Raw genomic sequence first — 18,822 nt, forward strand, 5'->3', positions numbered from 1 at the left:
AAAGTTTTGGGATTATGGGCGGTACAAATATAAGTTTTAGGACTATGATTACAATCAATTCTTTATTTTTCTTTTTCTTTTTCTTCTTCTCTTTTTTTTTCTTTCTTTTTTTTTAAATAGAAGGGCATATTTGCATTTTCAATCTTTTCATTTAAAAAATAGACGTTAGGGACCTTTTTCCACCAATTTTAATAGGTGGGGGGAGGGGGGTTTACGCATCATATGTAATAATAAGTGGGGTTTTGCCCTTTTAATTTTTCCCATTTCTCCAATTTTATTGGAATTTAACAATAGGATGGATGGAAGTTGAACGATAGGGGTATTTTTGCACAAAAATGTTTCAAATAGGGACGTTTTGTATAGTTTTCAAAAGATAGGGATTTTTGACAATTTGAGTAATAGATAAGGAGTATTGTGCTATTAAGTGTTATATTTAATATACGCCAATCTTTTCATTTTGGTTTCATGTAGCCTTTAGCACCTTATTACATTGCCCTAGCCGAACTCGAACCTCTTTAGTAGGGATGGAAGTAGGGAGGGTAATGGCATGGGACGGGTCAGACATTACCAGCTTCGTCTCGTTGGGTATTTCTATTAATTTACCCTATCTCCATATGTGATTAAAACGATACAGGATGGGTTCAGGAGCAGGGTAGAACATGTCCCATGCCTTATTTATCGCACCCCCTTTTTTTTTGCTTTTATTTTTTGTTATCTTTAAATTTATGTTTTATTAAAAAATGATGATAAATTTTTTTGTTTTGTTTGATAAAAAATTTAAATTTGAAATTAATTTTAAACTAGATGGATGGCAAGAAGGGGACTATATTTTTCGTATCCATCCCGGCCCCTACACGTTTCGAGGCAATGACTCCTATCTCATAAATCCTATTATGCGAGTAATTTCCATCCCATTCGGGGTGGGTCAGTAAGTATCGGATTGAATAAGTTTTTTTTTTGTAATCCCTGCTCTTCAAGTATGCATTTCTCCTACCTTTTCTTTAAGTGAATTGGTGCCTTTTGGTTTAGCAGAAAGAAATCACTACAAGGCTATCGTCTACATTAGGGCTGGGCAAATTTTCCGAACCGAACCGAACCGAACCGGTTCTTGTCAAATTAAATACCCAAACGAGTATCTAAATTGAGAATCGACGGGTACGATTAGGTTCTCGGTTCTAGACCAAGAACCGAATAAGAACCGAATCTTTCTATTTTTTTTATATTGAGTAAATCAAATTATTTTAATTTTAATTTTTTCTAAACAAATTAACAAATTAACGATTTATAAATCCAAATTTTTGGCCCAATAATTTGTTTCATTTCTAATTTTTTAATTTTTGGCCCAACCCATTTTATTGTTTCATTTCTTAGCCAAGTAAGAACAAATCCACTAAATAACCCTAAACACCAACACTAAAGTACATAACGGTATCTCGACTCTCGCAGCCTCGCTAATATTCCAAAGCCTATACAATCATCGGCCGACACTGTGACCTCCGATCGAAACTGTGACCTTCGCCAACCGAAACTTTGATCGTAGCGATCATTTGAATAAGGTAGTTTACTAATCTCTGACATTTCAAAACCATTGAATGTATCATTAGTTGTATTTTATATAATATTGTTATAAATGTTAAAAAATTTAAGTATAGTACAGAATCGAACGGAATCGAACCCGAACGGTTCCATAATTATATTTGGACCCGACGGTTCCATTTACTATATACCCGAAAAGTTCGGACCGAACCGAATCGACCCGCGACCACCCTTAGTCTGCATGCTCAACTAAGTTTCTAAGCAGGGTAGTATTCAAATAAAGCTCCCGTTTGATTTCTATTCTTATAAGAATGAGAATGAAAAGTATAGTCGTTATGAAACCCACAAAAAAAAAAGAGGAAGTCAAATATGGTGATTTAATGTGATGGATAACAGTCATATATTTTTTTTTTTGACCAAAAAATGGGAAACAAATGGGGCAAAACACATATAACCCTTGTTTGGTGTAAATTAAAAGATAATAAAATTTTTAAATTAATATCTCAATAATTAATTTTAATTATATATTATATAAGATTCATAAATTTTCAATCAACCATTTATTTACTTTTATAAAAATGTAAAAATCTATTTTAAGCCCCCGTTTGGTTCCCATTAAATTGCATTACATTACATTTTATTTTTCTCTTTCCTATTTTCAACCATACAATCTTTCATAAAATAATATTACACATAAATCGAAAAGTTTTTTCCTTTTTCAATCACTCATTTTTCAAAAAAATACTATTCCATCCATTTTCATTACCAAGAAATGGAGGCCAAACAGGGGCTAAATCTGCGGACATTACGAAGAAGCGGCATAGAGTACTCATGTTTGGTTATAGAGATAAGACTGATCCACTTTAATTCCTTCCTTTTCCTCAATTCGTTAACCAAATCGAATTAGGGCATCTTCCCTTCTCTATCGGCACTCTCTCGAAGTTCAGTCCCTCACTTTCTACTGCTACCGCACCCAGTGAGCTTCTTTCTTTCTTCTATTTGCACACACTATAGAACTTGTAAATAATCATCTTAGGTGTATGTAGATCAGTGTTATATTTTTGGCAATTACTGTAATAATTGGATCTCACCATTTGGTTCTTTGTTGCTTATCTGAACATCATTTCTCAAGATCGAGAGTTATTCTTTATGGTGGTTTTAATGACAGTCAGATTTCTTTCAAAAAATCTAAAAAATCCATTATTGAGTTATTGCTCAACATAGCAATGTCTGATTTGGTTATTTAAGTAATGATGCTTTGACCAAAATGTCTAGAGTGTTGTTGTTATCATAAATTCTGGTTTATTTTTTTGTGAATCATCTGATCACTTGCAGATGCTGAATATGGAATTTTTTTTTTCTCTTTTCTTTTCTTTTTATGCGGTTACCAAAAAATAAAAAAATAAAAGAGCTACAAACTTGGATATCTTCTTTAAGTTTTTCTGTAAAAACTTAATGTTTCATCCAGATATACTTGATGTGATTATTCAAATTCTTGTAGTTATTGCATGTGATTAAAATGCTGACGGACTACCTTTTTCTTACCAATTGCTAAATCATTCTTTTCAACTCAGAGAAAGGAAGGCTACTTGTGTTCTTAGTTTATATAACTGTTGCATATCAATCAGTTTTAGTGGTACAATTGATGATTTATATATTGCTTCTTCATCTTCCTAAACTAGCAGGTTTTACTACTAGTTCCATACAAATGCATGAACATTTATCATGTTTCATACTCTTTCTTTGTTTAGATAACAATTAATTCGGCAAATTTGGTCACTCTTCTTAAGTTAGTGCATATATTGTTTCTTTAAACCTTCCATTTAATTACTGTAATGCTCATTGTGGGTTTGATTTTTTACAGAAAATGGAAGGAAATCTTGAAATGGATGCATCTCTGAAGAATGAGAATGAAAAGCTGGACAATGATGAAAATGATTCTGGTGAAAAAATGAATATTCAAGGGTTTGGACAAACATCGCCTACAGAAGTGCAAATTCCTGAGGTTGGTATGGCTTTTCTGTCCTATGAAGAAGTGCGTAAATTTTATAATCGGTATGCACAATCTGTTGGCTTCAATACAGCGAAAGTTAGCACCAAGAATGGAGATGATGGAAAGCAAAAATATTTTTCGCTGGCATGTGCTCGAAGTGGTAGGACAGCCACTCCGACAGCTGGGAAGAACTCCTCACGTGCAAGGAATTCTAGTAAGACTAACTGTAAGGCCAGGATGAATATTGCAGTATATGATGATGGAAGGTATGTTGTGACTCGTGTCTGTCTTGATCACAATCATGAACTTAATCCAGGACAGCCTCGAGAATTTAGATGCAGTGAGATGGTCACCTCTCAACTCAAGAGAAAGTTAGAAGTAAATGATTCAGTTGTTGAGATGGAATGCAGCAATAATATCGCAAATGCAAGACTGTTGACTCTTGGGAATGAAGATGCGGAAGCGTTAATGACATATTTTTATAAAATGCAGGCTCGAAATTCAAACTTCTTCTATACGATTGATAGGGATGAGGAATCTCATATAAGAAATGTTTTCTGGGCTGATGCAAGGTGCAGGGCAGCATATGAGTCTTTTGGTGATGTGATTTTTTTTGACACCACATATCTAACAAATGGTTATGATGTGCCACTAGTTATGTTTGTCGGCATGAACCACCATGGCGAGTCTGTGTTGTTTGGTTGTGGTTTAATATTGGGCAAGGATAAAGATACTTTTGTCTGGTTGTTTAGATCATGGTTAACATGTATGTTGGGCCATTCTCCGAAAGCTGTAATCACAGACCAGTGTAGAGCTGTCCAGGTTGCGGTTAGAGAAGTTTTTCCAGATTCTCGGCACTGTCTAAGTCTTTGGCATATAATGAAAAAGCTTCTGACAAAATTAAAAGAGCTTGCTCAGTATAAAGCAATCAAGAAGATTTTGAAGAATATCATTTATGACTCCATTAAACCTAGTGATTTTGAGGAAAATTGGAGAAACTTGATTGATGAACACAATTTACATGATAACGAGTGGTTGAAGTCTTTATATGATGACCGTCATCATTGGGCCCCAGTGTATGTGAAGAAGACTTTTTTGGCTGGGATATCTACAACTCAAAGACGAGAAGATACAGATGCCTTTTTTGATAGCCATGTTCAATCAAAGACCACAGTGAAGCAATTTATTGAGCTTTATGACAGTGCGATGAAAAGTAAGATCATGAAAGAGAACAATGCAGATTTCGCCTCTCTTAACTCTTGCAATCCAACAATAACAAATTATCTCATCGAAAAGCAGTTTCAGAAAATTTATACTAATGAAATTTTCAAGCTCTTTCAGGATGAATTAAGAGGATTGATCTTTTGCAATGCCTCTTTTGTAATGACAGAAGAGCTTATTTCAGTATTTGAGGTGACAGAAACTATATTGGGTAAAGATGGAATGTTCTCTAAAGAGATGAAGTTTGAGGTACTCTTTAATGAAGCTGATTGTAAAGTGCAGTGCTTATGCCATCTCTTTGAGTTCAAGGGGATTCTTTGCAGGCATGCACTATCTGTGTTTATCAAGAAAAAGGTGAATGAGGTTCCCCCTTGTTATGTTTTAGAAAGATGGCAGAAAGATATAAAGCATGGGTACGAATTTCTGAATTGGGTGTACGACAATGTTGATAGCGATGATCAAGATAAGCGGCGCATGAAGTTGACTCCATTGTTGCTTGATCTTCAACAGCTTGGTGTGGACTCAGACAATAAGTGTGATTTTCTTATCCAATTGCTCGCAGAGGCAAAGAGCAAGCTCCTTTCGGTTGATTATACCGACGGTTGTAAACAGAGCATCGAAAATGAGTAATGCGACTTCGTTATTTGATTACCCTGTACAAAAGTGTTTAGGACCAGTATTTTCACTGGGGTGTGACTACCTCACGCGTTGATTCCGTGGGGTTTTCAAACTTTATGAAAAGTTGAAATGACAAACAAAATATCTTTTGCTGGTGGTTATGTAGCTTGAAGCTACTTGGGCAAATTGAAATATTGAAAATGATATTGATTTATAGTCTGGAATAATTCTATGTAGCACAAATGATGCCAGCCTTAAGTGTCAGTAATTGATAAGGACATTTTAAATGTAGAAAAATGTGTCCAATTTAATCTATCTTATCAGTTGATATCACCACTTTATTGCCATCTAGACTAATGTTTAGCACCAGGGTTCTCATTAGGGTATGACAATCTTTCGCATTCATTTGCTGGGTTTTCAAAATTTATGTAAATTTGAAATGACAAAATGGTATCTTTTGCTTGTGAAAAATGATTTTTTGATTTATTTTCCGAAACCATGCTATATAGGATATTTTAGAAGTGTCATTAATTGATATTTTAAATATAGAAACATAGATCCCATTTAATGTTTAAACTGTCTTATCAATTGATGCCACCTATACGGGTGATTAGCACCAGTTGTGCTACTTAACATTACTTTTATCTTCTATTGCTGGAAGATGCCTAGTTTTCAGGTTGTGGCTAATATTTTGTTCTATAGATGACTCAACTACTTCAAACTAATATTATTTGTTTCTCTCTCGTGTAATCACAGGAAAGAGATGGACATTTAAGCATGAACTGGCTCTGGAAAATCAAAATTTTAATTATCTTTAGTTGCTGCTTGCATTAGGCTCTGCCGTGGTTCTTTAAATCTGTATTTCTGGTGTCTCCGGAGACCTACGCGTCAGTCATTGCAAACCAGCTGGTACGCTGCTGCTGTTGTGGTGTTTTAGTCATCTTTCTAAGACTTCTCTCTCAAAAAGTATGCCTGCTTGTTTCCTTAAAATTGCACATTGAGTCATTTTTATTTATGAATATTTGTTTATTTTTGGTACATTTAACAAATAGTTAAATTCTTACCTTTCTGGGTAGGCAAGATTGGTCATTGCAGCTGAAAGCTGCACACCCTGAGTTGTACAAAAACTATCACAGAAATTGTGAGGTCGTCACCGAAGAATATTTACTTTTGCCTTCATGAGGTATATGAGGCGCCACTTAGTCCGAGCTTTTTAGTCATAAATGGAGTTTGATGCATGTGAAGGTCACTTGTTTTTCCTTTCATTATTCTTTTGGAAAGGTAGCGTGCCCATACTTTGATATAATTAGCTGGGAAGATGTTTTTTAAGTTTGACCCTTATCAAATCGGGCAGTTATTGACATGGAGCAATGCTGGAGTCGAGTTTTACTTGTAAGTTGCAAGAAGCATTCTTCAAGGCCCATCGAAGCTATTTGTGTTTATTCTGCATCTATAATTACTGTTTCTGAGAATATTCTGCAATGGTCTTGATGATGTGTCAACTTGGGTTGAAGAATAACTTTTCTTCCAGCGAACCTTTCCGCAGGAGAAACCCCTACACCCAAAACATGCAGTTTACTAAGGAAAATGGTGCTGCAAATCAGAATATTACGGTAATAGAATAACTAGCATTCTAACCCCTTCTTAGGGCTGTGGGCTTGGAGATGTGCTCCAATGGACAGATGGGCTCCCCTCCCCGTGTGTCGAGAGACAACGCGATTCTAAGAGATGACTGTTTGTGTAGATCCTCTCTTTGGGAGCATGTAACAGTGGTCTGATGGTAAAGGTGCTGGTGTCAGGTGTTCTGGTGTTCTTACCAATGAGGCCTAGATGCTTGGGTTTTCATGCAGTGTTCTTGGCCTCAGAAATTGATGCTCGGGCTACACTTTAACCTTGGCTGGTGCTCTCGACCATGAACATAGGTGCCTGGGCAACACTGGCCTCAGGTTTGGCTTGGGTTCTGGCCTTAATATTTGGTTTTCTTTGGGTTTTGAATTCCATCAGGCTAATCTCTTTACAATAAGGGTCTAGTCTTTATACAATGATTCAGCTTCTACCGTTTGTATTACCCTTATTCTGGCAGTGATATCCAATTGTGGATTTTATTGCCTCTCAATAAATTGATAATTTCTTTTGCATCATTTATTTATATAAACTGCGTGAAATCAAAGATGTTGCATTTTTTCCAAGTCGTAATTGATTTATTCAACTTCTTCACGCTTGATAGTAATTATTTGTGACTTGTTGAGTTTCAACCCCCTTCTTGGATATAGTCCCTTAGTAATTTGTTTGAACTACAAAGACTCAATCCTTGGAAACAAAGAATGCTCAATGAAGTTGCGCTTATCATAAATCCAATCTATCCTTCATGTTCGTACCATTGATGCACGAACGCTAAGTGCTGGCCTTGTAAGGCTCGTGTCCTTCATCATGCAACAAACATTTTGGATTCAACATCACACGAGATAAAAACATACAATTGTGCTACATATATATCACAACTTGCATATTAGTTTATCAAGAAATGATGTGATGAGATTTAATTGGGTCAAAATCCGCCCCAAAAAAAAAAAAAAAAAAAAAAAAAAATTCTTCCCCACTTTACATCTCATTAATTTGTTAAAAGATTATGTAAATGATGACGTACAATATGCATTTTCCATAAACATAATGCCACGCCCAAGACTCGCCCGTTATTTACATAAAGTGGTTTGCATCTGCATGTGTCACAAATCTTTAGAAAACGCTTTGTAAATGTGTACAAAAATAGGTCACCATTAGCTCGAAAACTAAACCAACCGAATGAAGAACTAGTAATCATCAGATGGAAACAAGCCTGCTAATTCCTGGAACTTCTGTTTGCAATGAAGACATCACCTCGTCATACTTGGAAGCATACACAAAGCCCCATAGCTGCGTAGAATACAAGATAATAACCAAACCTTAATCATCGTAGTGAAGGAAAATTCTAGCACAAAATCTCCCATAAATACCTCACTTGTATACAAGTGATGATGCCACGACGATGCGAGATAGGGGTGTGCATGTGGGATGCGTGGGGGTGGAGATTGAATGTTGAATTATCTCACTTAAGCCGACATGAAGTGGACATATTCAACCGACCTCGTGTGTGACTCGGGGGTGTGCGTAGGGGGTGAGTTTCATCTAGATTTGAACCTTTGTCTTTTGGGTAGCTCTAGTGCCATATTCAACCATCTAAAAACTTAAAACTTTTGAACAGGGATGTGTTATATTTAAATTAAGTCTTCAATAATAGGAATACCTCAGTTTCCTTCACTACAAAATCTTCAGCGTTCGCCAAACAGGGATTTCCATATGTCTCCGAGGACGAACTTGATCCACTCAATCTTGAGAAGGGTGGGAAAAGAAATAAGGACGCGGTATTTCCATTAATTATTGGATAAATAGGCACGTATGTTAGAATAAATACTATAGAAACTAAACAATAAAGGAAGTTGAAAACTTACAGATCTCCATCCAAATAGAGAGCAAAGTGACCACCCCCACCTAAGGCTAAATAATCCGTAGAGCACAAAGTAAAATAGCGGTTCATACCTGTTAATGTGTAGGTTTCAATATGAAATATGAAGAATATATTCAAATCTATTAACCTGAACTGCTAGGCATTCCAAAAGGTCGAATTTTTTCCAAGAAAACAAAAGAATAGATTAGATATATTTAGACTAAATACAGAATCCTTCAAAACCGAAAGTTCTAACACGGTGCACTAGTGCATCACCGCCTTTTATTTTAATATAGTTGATAGGCCAACTATATATCATGTCATAATAAACCACTGGAACAACTTCCACTTATCTGAGGACAGGCATTGTACAATTCCAGTTTTATTAAATCGAAAAACTTCAAAGTCATTTTAAAAGTTAATTTTTATAAAGAATTGCATATAAAAAACGCAGCAGAATGCACTTGTAGGCTATAGCCTTTAAAGCAAGTATACATTTTAACTTGAAAAAACGAAGTTGGATTCATTAAAATACTGAAGGATAGAGATAGTCAAAAATGTAAAATACAAATACAATACTGTAAAGGCAAATGATCAGAGAAAGAAGAATTAATACCTGTGGGACGAAATATACGAGGATGGCCAGATATATTTGTGAAAACAAATGTATCATTCGTTCCCTGTTTTTCGTTCAGTGTTAATCTAAATGGATGAATAACATAGTATGTACTAACATATTAAAAAAAAAAAAAAAAAGCATCATTACCTGATACTTCTTATTTGATGGTCTCAAGGGCGCCTCAACCAAGCCACCAAAAACCGTGCCATTACGGTCCCCAACAACCTAAAAGATAAATAAACTAATGAGGGATATAGAGAGAGGGGCCTTTGGTAAGTCTCATTTCAGTATATATAAATGCACACGTGAGAGCAGACAAAAAGCCTGAACTACACAATTAAAATGGACAAACAAAATATTGATTCTTGATTGATGACATGATTTCTCGACTGTCAACCTAGTTTGGCAGCACACATTTCACATCATTAAGAATACTCTTCAACCGTGTCCTGGAATCACCATTCTTATTCCAGATAATAGAAAGAAAAGAAATGAGACGTAGGATCTACAATACTCAGAAGAATTTCAAATCTTAAACATGAAATACAGGTTACATATATGACATCATGATGGATGTTAAGATAGTACTTATCAGTCTAGAATAGCTGCAAAAATAAGTAATTAAGTAAGCTCACTGTAATGTATGATATCCTTCGCACTACACTATGAGGAAATTATGTTACTCTTTCAATCGTCACAAGCATGAGGATCACAGCAATCAAAATGAGAACCCTTTATCACAGAGACAAAAGTTGATATCATACCTGGAGGAGAAGCCATCTACAATTGGTAAAACGTCAAGAAGTATAATCTTTTGGTTGAAATATTTATATTTGGCATCAGGACAAAAAGAATTACATTTTTATAGCATTCCCGTTTGTGGCATCATGAGTTTGGGCATAACAAGAATATACAAAGTTCTGACGATTATACCATCATCCACCGAGAGTTTCTGGACTATTCAGAAATAAGCGTTTTAAGAAATAAAGAGGTTATGAAAAAGATTATTAAAATAAAAATAAGAGTAATTAGCATAAAATTGTAATAAATAAATATAATATTTCAGCACTAGTCTAAAAGTCAATATAAAACTTGGTTCATACATTGAAAGGAAATGATGAAAAATAGATTACTTATGATGAAAGGAAAAAAAGAGCTTGATTCTCAGGAGACTTAGAGCTGGTCATGCATGCTTCAAATTGAAAACGAAACAGGTTTCACAAGCATAATAGCCAAAGAAGTTGTAGTTTAAGGTTGTCCCGATAGTGAAAAAGTATATGCAAGGTCACAAGTTAGAAATGTTACCAGCAGACTAAGGCCGGGCCAGATCATGCTTCTCCTGTATAACGTTGAAAGTGATATACCATGCCTCCAAGTACTGAGAGATCAAAGCAAGGAATTAAAGTCTATGATTTGAAGATAGCATGTGTAGGAAACTCAAAACAAAATAGCACATGCAAACGATCCACACAAGAAAGGAAATTGACATGTGTCTTCACCTGTATAACAATACCCACTTCAGTCCCTGTATGGTCACTGGGAGTGCAGCATGAAGAACACTGCGAGTTTTCTCCGAGAGAAGCAACGAAGGCTGTGAAGTCTCTGGAAGATTTTCCAAAGCCAATGTATCTTTCGAAGTATTCATTTGAGTATCCTCATCTTGGGAAGCCTTAAAATTACTTCCATCATCAGTTACCATAACAGAACTGCCTTTAGGGCCTTGGTTTCGAAAGCCACTTAATTTAGCTGCTTGATAGAAAGCTTTGCCAAGTGATTGTTTACCCCTCGAAAACAAACTCTTCTTCCTGCCATTTTCTTTCGTTGTTGGTTCAGATGATGGCTTAAACTGATCCTCGAGAGACATGTTTTCTCCATCACACTTAGAATTAGTCTGAGATTCTGAGGATGCTACTAAAGAATATAAAAAGGCAGTGAAAGAAGATGTATCAGGACCATCAACAGAGTCCCCAGAGCTGTCCTTCAAGTCTGATTCTAGCTGACTACCTTCATTCTTCTCTTCCTGTCAAAACCAAAAGCAAATGCTCATTGGCATTAGAATTAATGGATTTTATAAGATGCACAAAAGAAAAAAGACATAATGGACCTAAGATTTTTAAGTTCAAAGATGAAGCTTCTTTGTTCGCCCAATATAACAAGTGAAGTCAATTGGTTATGGGACTGCACCACTTCAAATTAAAATTTTATCTTCAAATTTCATCCTACTATTTTTTTTCCTGCTCTTTTCCCCTTCTTTTTTTTTTTCCTTTTCTCATGTCTCTACTTTTTGTTCTTTTTTCCTTTGATCCATACTTGTCCACACCTAAAGCACCTCTAATCAAGGCATGGATTTCTATATTAAGCTCAAAATTAGGCAAATGGCATGAGTAATTATCTAATTCTAATTCAACAGTTAACCAGCCTGAGATAGGCACCAATGAACTTGATTCCTAATAAATATAAGACCATATTATCGCACCATTCCTAAGCATGCTTGCAGGAAAAATAATAATAATAATAATTTTATGCATAATCAGCGACGGCAGTAGTCATCCTACATGAAAGATGCAACGTATCACAACTATGCAGTTTTTGACTATGAATAGCACTGCTCAGAAAAAAATCCCTACAATCATAAATAATCAAATTGGCAAAAAAAAAATAAAATAAATTTCCCTTAACAAATTTAACCATTTAAAACGAAGGCACCATAAAACTCTAAGCCTAAAACTAAAGAACTGATACTCAGAACACCAACATAAGCATAACCATAAACTCGAAATCCTTTAATTCTAGTCAACAGCACATAATTCAAGGTGGGTCTTCAAGAATTAGCCTAAGAATGATAAACCGATCATCAATATATTAGCACAATAAGGAACCTGAAATAAAAGATCATTACTTCTACAAACAAAAAGTCCTATATAATAAAGAAACAGATAAAGGTATCAGAAATTACAAGTGGAGGAGGTGACTTAGAGGGTTTTTCAGAAATGGGATTGAGATAAACAGTAGTTAGATCAGATAAAAAGTGGGCTGCTTTACTCCTCAGTGAATTCTTGCGCTGTTTTTCTTCTTGTTTTTCTTGATGCTCCCTGCCCATTTTTACTACAAATATACCTATATATTTCTTGATTATTTATGCTATGATGATACGATTTCCACTATCTTTGAATTTGGAACATATTCTGCAATAAACATATAATCAAAGCTCAAGCCCCAGAATATATCCTATTATTTTTCTTTTACATTTTTTTTCCCGATATATCCTTGCTAACATCTAACGCGTGGGATTAGATTAGGATGAAGGGTGCGTTCTAAGTGACCCTATAATTTTTTTCTTTATTATTTACGTTAGATTATCCTTCACCATCTTATTATTATTATTATTATTATTATTATTATTATTATTATATATTTTTATTTTGTGACAAGAAAGAAAGAGTCAACAGTACTTTTCCCTTTTTTTCTTCTTTTCTTTTCGTTATGGTCTTTTGACTCTTCTCATTTTTCTTTTCTTGAGAAAATTGGCGCTTTATCCCTAATCAATGGTTTCTGTTGCGAATTTGTCTTCTAACTTTTACCGAGTATTATTTTTTCTCAATCGACATCGCACTAGTAATTTTAATAGACAGTTTTGGTCTATTAATTCAATAAAAAGTTAAATTCAATTCAAAATAAATAAGAAAAAAAGAGAAAAAATAATTTCTCTCTGCACTCTATTACTCCAGTCCTGTCCCTCACATACTGCTTTTACGGGGAGAGTTACAACAGCAATATGTGTGGGGGTCACTTAATATTTTTAATTTATATTTTACTTTCATTAAAAACTAAGGCATTTCTTTTGTATAAGATTGAGTACGGACAATGAAAGAGTAATTTTTTTTTAAATATTAAATACTGTTGAATTTACATTTTATTGACATTAAAAGCACATCACATTATGACATGGTAACTTTTAGAGTTTAATGGATTTTCGACTTGCTTGAAGATGGGAAGAGAGATTATAAGCATGTTTAGGATGGCTTACAAGCTTCAAATGTGTGGTTTATATTGACTTATTTTAAATATACGTGAATTCACTTTAAAAACAAGTCAAATATTTATTGCTTTTTCTTTAAATTAAGTGCTCTATATATGCTTAAAATCGTCATTTATTATTAAAGTATAACTCTTTTGTATATGTTGTCAGGAAAGAGGACTCAATGGTCATGTTCAATCTCCTGTATTTATGATTAGTTCATTGCATGAAGTAGTGATGGATAGCTACAGCTTCGTCATGTTCTTTAACAATATCTAAGGTCGATGCATACTTTAACATTGAATTTCAAGGTTATAGCATTCAATAGAAACCATTCGCAACTAATCATCTCGACAGAATAGTAGAAATATCAAAATGTGCACGATTTGATCTATAGTTGAGTAATTAGTAAGAACTAATTATTGAAAATTGACAAGTGACAAACCTACAAAATATGAATGTCAATCAAAGTGGTCAAATTGTAGTCGAAGCTTATTGAAACTCCATTTTATCTATGGTTGAGTTTGAAATTCAGTCCACTGTCGAGATATTTAATTCACAAACCTTTTGATGGAGCTTTTGAATAGTTAAAAATTGTTTCTGAGACCAAAAAGTTGGTTTAAGCCTATTTGAATAATTTTTTGAGAGTGGTTCGTATGCTTAGAAGAGCATTTAGACAAATTTGGTCTAATATAACTTACTCGATACGCTTGTCTACAAGAAGCAGAAATAGAAGTTATCCTAAACAGGCCATAAGAGATGAATATTATAGGCACATAGGTTTTATTAGGAATGTTAATGAGCTAAGTCGAGCCGGCTTGCGAGCCCAAATTTTAGGCTTGAGCTCGCCTCGAGTAAAATGACCGAGCCTTTTTCTGGGCCCAAGCCTACTCGGCCAAAAAAAAAAAAAAGGCTCAACTCGAGCTTTCGATTCAATGTTTTGTTGATTTTTTTTGGCAGTTGTCTAAAATAGGCAGCAGGACACTGCCAAATAGGCAGCAGGACACTGCCTTAAAAGCCAGCGTGCTGCTGCCTTTAAAAGATAGGCTTGTAAGCCCGAGCTGACGAGCCACAAGGGCCGGCTCGGGCTTTGCTCGGCACCCAAAAATGAGGTTTGACCTGAGCCTTGGCTTGGTTCTTTCGAGCCTCGAGCCGGATTGGCTCAAACTTTTTACGAGCAGAGCCACGAGCTGCCCGAGCCGACGAGTCCAATTGTCATCCCTAGATTATATACATATTTTTTTCTCTAGTCCCATGTTCTTCATCACATAGCTTCACATCTGGTTAAGGATGTCAAATAGGCCGAGCCGACTCGGGCTCGTCATTTCCGAGCAGAGCAGGTGGCTCAATCCCATGAGTTGAACCTGCTCGGCTCGTTGAGCCCACGAGCGGCTCGTAGGCACTAACGAGCCCACGAGCCGATGTAAATTTACCAAAAAAAGTCAAAAAAATGTGAAAATTTACCAAAAATAAAAAAATCACGAGCTCGCAAATGGTTTGTGAGCCGGGCGAGCTCGTGGGCTGAGCCGAGCTTGACCCCGAGCAACGAGCCGAGCTCGTAGGTTAACTCGGCCCATTGCCATCACTACATCTGGTATGGATTTTGTCGGTCTTATCATCCCTTTCAAAGCCGTTTAAATTTACTGCAAGAGTTCAAAGTAATATCTTACTCTGTGAACCTCTGGTCGAAACAGCAAAGAAAATTCATGGCCAGTAGTTTGCAGATCTAACAATCCAAATCTCACTGAAAAATTAACCAAATATTGCACATTGCAAAGGAAGCTCGACTCACCAGTAGACATATTAATGCATAAAAAGTAAAAGGACAAGTAACTTGGGCTATGATGTCTGACTGGAACATCGATAGTCTACAAGCACACAACAAGAAAATAAACTGCAAATTCAAGATATGTGTTTAATATATATAGGAAAGCTGTCAAAAAGGAGTAAGCACAGTCACTCAAGCATCCTCATGACCTATCAAGGCAAGAAGCAAATTCTCGTAGTCTCCAGAAGTGTCTCCAGCAATAGCGCGCTCCAGAGGTACACTGTTCCTTTTATGATATTCTTCTTTGATACACTGCATATTAACCTCAGCTTGCGTAACAACAACACGAGTGAGAGCCCATTCATCTTTGCCCAGCTTGTTGATGGCTAAACGAAGAGTTTTCTCAAAATATTTCTCAGGACGGGTCAGGCACTTTATTGTTGCTCTTAGTAAGCTGAGATAGTCATCCTTGGGATCAGATTTCAGATCCTGTAAAACATCACGATGGTATTGATCGAGTGCTGACATATTTAGAGGCAGTGAAATTAAACTTCTTAAGTAACACATGGTAAACCATGATTTTCGTGACCAAGAGTGCTTTTCTAACCTTTGAATTTTACTTATTAGCAAATCAGTATGTTTGAAAACAATATTGTTTTATACTCATCAAAGAAATAAAGAAAGTTAATTATATTGACAATATGGTAAGAGTCATTATCAAAATAAGCAACTTTTTTACTTATATAAGTAGAAAAAAAAAGAAACTCATTTAAACATGTTTTGGAAGCCAAAATTTACGCAAAAGTAACTTTGCCGAACTTTTAAGCTTAGCTATACATACTCTTAATTCTTAAACAATAATTTTCAAAGTGGAATTATCATAGTACAGCATGAGATGTACCTTATTGATAGCATTTCCAAATTGACTGTTGTATTGGTTAAGCGTCGCATTGATCTGTGCTTTGCTCCTTGTTGTGAGAATTCTAATTACTTCCTCATGATTGTAGGCCTTGTCACAGATCTTCTCATGTAGTATCTTAGCCTCGGATTTTGCCAACATCATGTTCACCTCATCTCCTTCATACCTGAATGCACTTACGAGAGGAACCAAAAGCTGCTGGGGAATTAGCAGATAGTAAAAGAGCAGGGGCATTATTTGTTTGCAACAATTACTCTACCTATGTTCTCTGAGAGATACCTTGTCCCAGACTTCGATAAGAAAATGTTGTAGCAGGTTGACATACCATATAAAATATTGTCACAGCAATAGATAGATTGAAATGTTATGAAAAGGAAATGAGATTTGCACATGGTTTAGGTAAAGCAAATTATAGGGTGACAACGGTGTGATATGGAAGGTGCTAGAGAAAAAAATATTTACTTTTTATTAATTATATAGTTGTTATTGAAGATATTATGCACTGAATTCTAGTCATTTTGTTTAAATCATGGATAAACTTCAGACATTAAAATGAGATCCCTTCCCTTGTACCATTCATTGGTATGTCATTGTTCATGACCCAACCTTAGATGATAAAGTTAAGAGAGATAAATTGTAAGTTGACATTTTAGATAACTTTGGATGATAAAATTTCTACTTAAATACAAGTAAGACAATGCAAAGAATGTCATTTTAGTCATTATAACGATAAGTATAACAGTATAATCCAAACATAGGATCATACTGTCCCCAAGAGTAATTATTTTGGTATTTAGATTTGACAGGTGACTTGAAGAGGATGCCATGCATAAGATTAGAGTCTAGAGAGGATTTGGAAAACGAGGAGAAGTGTTACCGTGACTCTATTCAACTGGAAGTATCTACCAAGTTAAAAAGAAAATTTTATGGGATGGTTATTAGACCGACTATGCCAAATGATTTGAGTGCCAGGCCATCAGACAATAAGCATTCCCAAGACTAATTAGCACAAATACAAATTCTATGATGGATTTGTCACTATACTAGAATGATGAAATAAGATTAGGTTGGAACCAATGGAGAATAAATTCACGGAAGGAAACTGGTTGTTGGCATGTCTTGTGCACAACTAAAAAAAGCTGTAATTAACAAGAGTTATGTGATTCCAAAAGAACAAAGAGTTAATTCACAAAACAAAGATTGTCCATGGTACACAGACATTAATATTTAATATAAAACAAACGAGAAACTTGTGATTTACCTTACGGTAATCACCAGTTGTGTGATATGCGACATCTTCTTCAAGAGATCTTTTATAACGAGCATGATATTCCTTCCTCACCAAAAAGAGATCATTGGAGGACCTGGTGCATGCAATTTCCATGATGACCCAATTGCTAGAAGTCAATCGTTTATTAGCCTCATTAACCAAGTATGCATCTCTCTCGGTCGGATCCAACGTCCACAGCAGTAATGCACGCTGTTACATTAAGTGAATAGGTGGAAATTTAGGTAAGTGTTAGCCCTCTCAGACAAGGTGTACATAAACGACTCATTGAACTTTCTGCAGAATAATTATCTTTCTAAAATTATTGCAATGACTCACTTAGTCATCCAACTAAAAAGAATAAGAATCATCTTAAGTGACCTGAAAGTCACTCCAAAGTTCACTGTCCAAGTCTTTTAGAAGATCTTCTCCATAAGTTGCAGCATATGTTTCCCGAATCAACTTGAGTTGTGCTGCATTCCTGTGAGCCAGGATCTGGATAATCAGTGCCTCATTGTTCTCCATCCTGCAAATATTGTTAGGCGCAGATCATCATATTTGATTTGGATACTTCAGTTGATCTAGCAATGAACCCATTGAAGTGGTGAGAAAGAATTAATGTAACTGATCCAAATTTCCACGGAATTAATGTAACCGATCCAAATTTCCACGTTTTTTCTCGTCATTATAATACAATTCAACATATTGACACACACTGAGTACCTAAATACCCCACCAAAGAAAAAAACTCACTGTACATCTTCTCCCTCCTACGTGTAACCCCAACCAGCACCCAAGCATCACTATTTGGTCAAATTTTTACATGACAATCACAACGCTGTTTCAGAAAATGATAACTAAAAATGAGGAACTAAAGATACGCATTCAATTTAGATCAATTTCCAAGATCAGATGGTCAAAAACTCTCCACCATCTCAAGATCCTAATACCCGATCAAACCCAGTTATGGATACATTTCCATTAGAGAATCATTTCTAGTGTGTTACCGTATAATCAAACAGATATAAACCCATCACACATATCTGATTGCATAAGAGCAAATAAAAAAGACAATAAACAGAAAACACAAGCTGTACAATTTGTTACCTGCAAAAGCTTTTCTTAGTTGCTCAGAATCCTCTTCTGCAGGAGGAACACTTGAAGGGACTTTAAGAGTTGCCATTATTCACTCTGTAGCTATTTGTGAATGTGTGTGTTTTGATCTTTCTGAGTGCGTGTATTTATGTTTGTTGGGTTGCGGGGTTATGAGTGAAGATGATGGGATGGGAACGTAAATCTCGCCTCATCCACGTGTCTGCTGTGATTGAATTTCTTTACTGGCGCAGTGCACACTTTGTACGAGTAACTTTATTATTTTT

The 18,822-nt window shown here is 35.5% G+C and overlaps 3 protein-coding genes across 7 annotated transcripts; 1 reads left to right on the forward strand and 2 right to left on the reverse strand.

Annotated features, from left to right (window-relative positions):
• Positions 1–2,379: 2,379 nt before the first annotated feature.
• LOC111409071 (protein FAR1-RELATED SEQUENCE 6-like) lies at positions 2,380–7,509 on the forward strand. 4 transcript variants are annotated; one of them, XR_002705418.1, is made up of 5 exons: positions 2,380–2,512; positions 3,401–5,376; positions 6,125–6,334; positions 6,445–6,649; positions 6,723–7,509. XR_002705418.1 is itself a non-coding variant. In XM_023038972.1 (3 exons), the coding sequence occupies exons 2-3, from the start codon at positions 3,404–3,406 to the stop codon at positions 6,141–6,143; spliced, it is 1,992 nt and encodes a 663-aa protein (XP_022894740.1). In that variant the 5' UTR covers positions 2,380–2,512; positions 3,401–3,403; the 3' UTR covers positions 6,144–7,509. The 4 variants fall into 4 exon arrangements, 1 of the variants encoding a protein (XP_022894740.1); XR_002705416.1 differs by having other exon boundaries at positions 6,445–7,509; XR_002705417.1 differs by having other exon boundaries at positions 6,125–6,277; positions 6,445–7,509.
• Positions 7,510–7,947: 438 nt separating this feature from the next.
• Positions 7,948–12,766, reverse strand: LOC111409072 (oxidation resistance protein 1). Its single transcript, XM_023038973.1, has 8 exons — positions 12,428–12,766; positions 10,971–11,491; positions 10,777–10,849; positions 9,619–9,696; positions 9,469–9,532; positions 8,857–8,944; positions 8,652–8,736; positions 7,948–8,281 (listed from the first exon to the last, which is right to left on the reverse strand). Exons 1-8 carry the CDS (start codon positions 12,569–12,571, stop codon positions 8,189–8,191), a joined length of 1,146 nt encoding a protein of 381 aa, XP_022894741.1. The 5' UTR covers positions 12,572–12,766; the 3' UTR covers positions 7,948–8,188.
• Positions 12,767–15,216: 2,450 nt separating this feature from the next.
• On the reverse strand, positions 15,217–18,696 carry LOC111409074 (annexin D2-like). 2 transcript variants are annotated; one of them, XM_023038974.1, is made up of 5 exons: positions 18,551–18,696; positions 17,825–17,969; positions 17,438–17,656; positions 16,159–16,371; positions 15,217–15,746 (listed from the first exon to the last, which is right to left on the reverse strand). In XM_023038974.1, the coding sequence occupies exons 2-5, from the start codon at positions 17,966–17,968 to the stop codon at positions 15,450–15,452; spliced, it is 873 nt and encodes a 290-aa protein (XP_022894742.1). In that variant the 5' UTR covers position 17,969; positions 18,551–18,696; the 3' UTR covers positions 15,217–15,449. The 2 variants fall into 2 exon arrangements, with proteins under 2 accessions (XP_022894742.1, XP_022894743.1); XM_023038975.1 differs by having other exon boundaries at positions 18,541–18,684.
• Positions 18,697–18,822: the final 126 nt, after the last annotated feature.

The sequence above is a fragment of the Olea europaea genome, chromosome 14 (genome assembly GCF_002742605.1).
Source record: "Olea europaea var. sylvestris chromosome 14, O_europaea_v1, whole genome shotgun sequence".
Lineage (NCBI taxonomy): Eukaryota > Viridiplantae > Streptophyta > Magnoliopsida > Lamiales > Oleaceae > Olea > Olea europaea.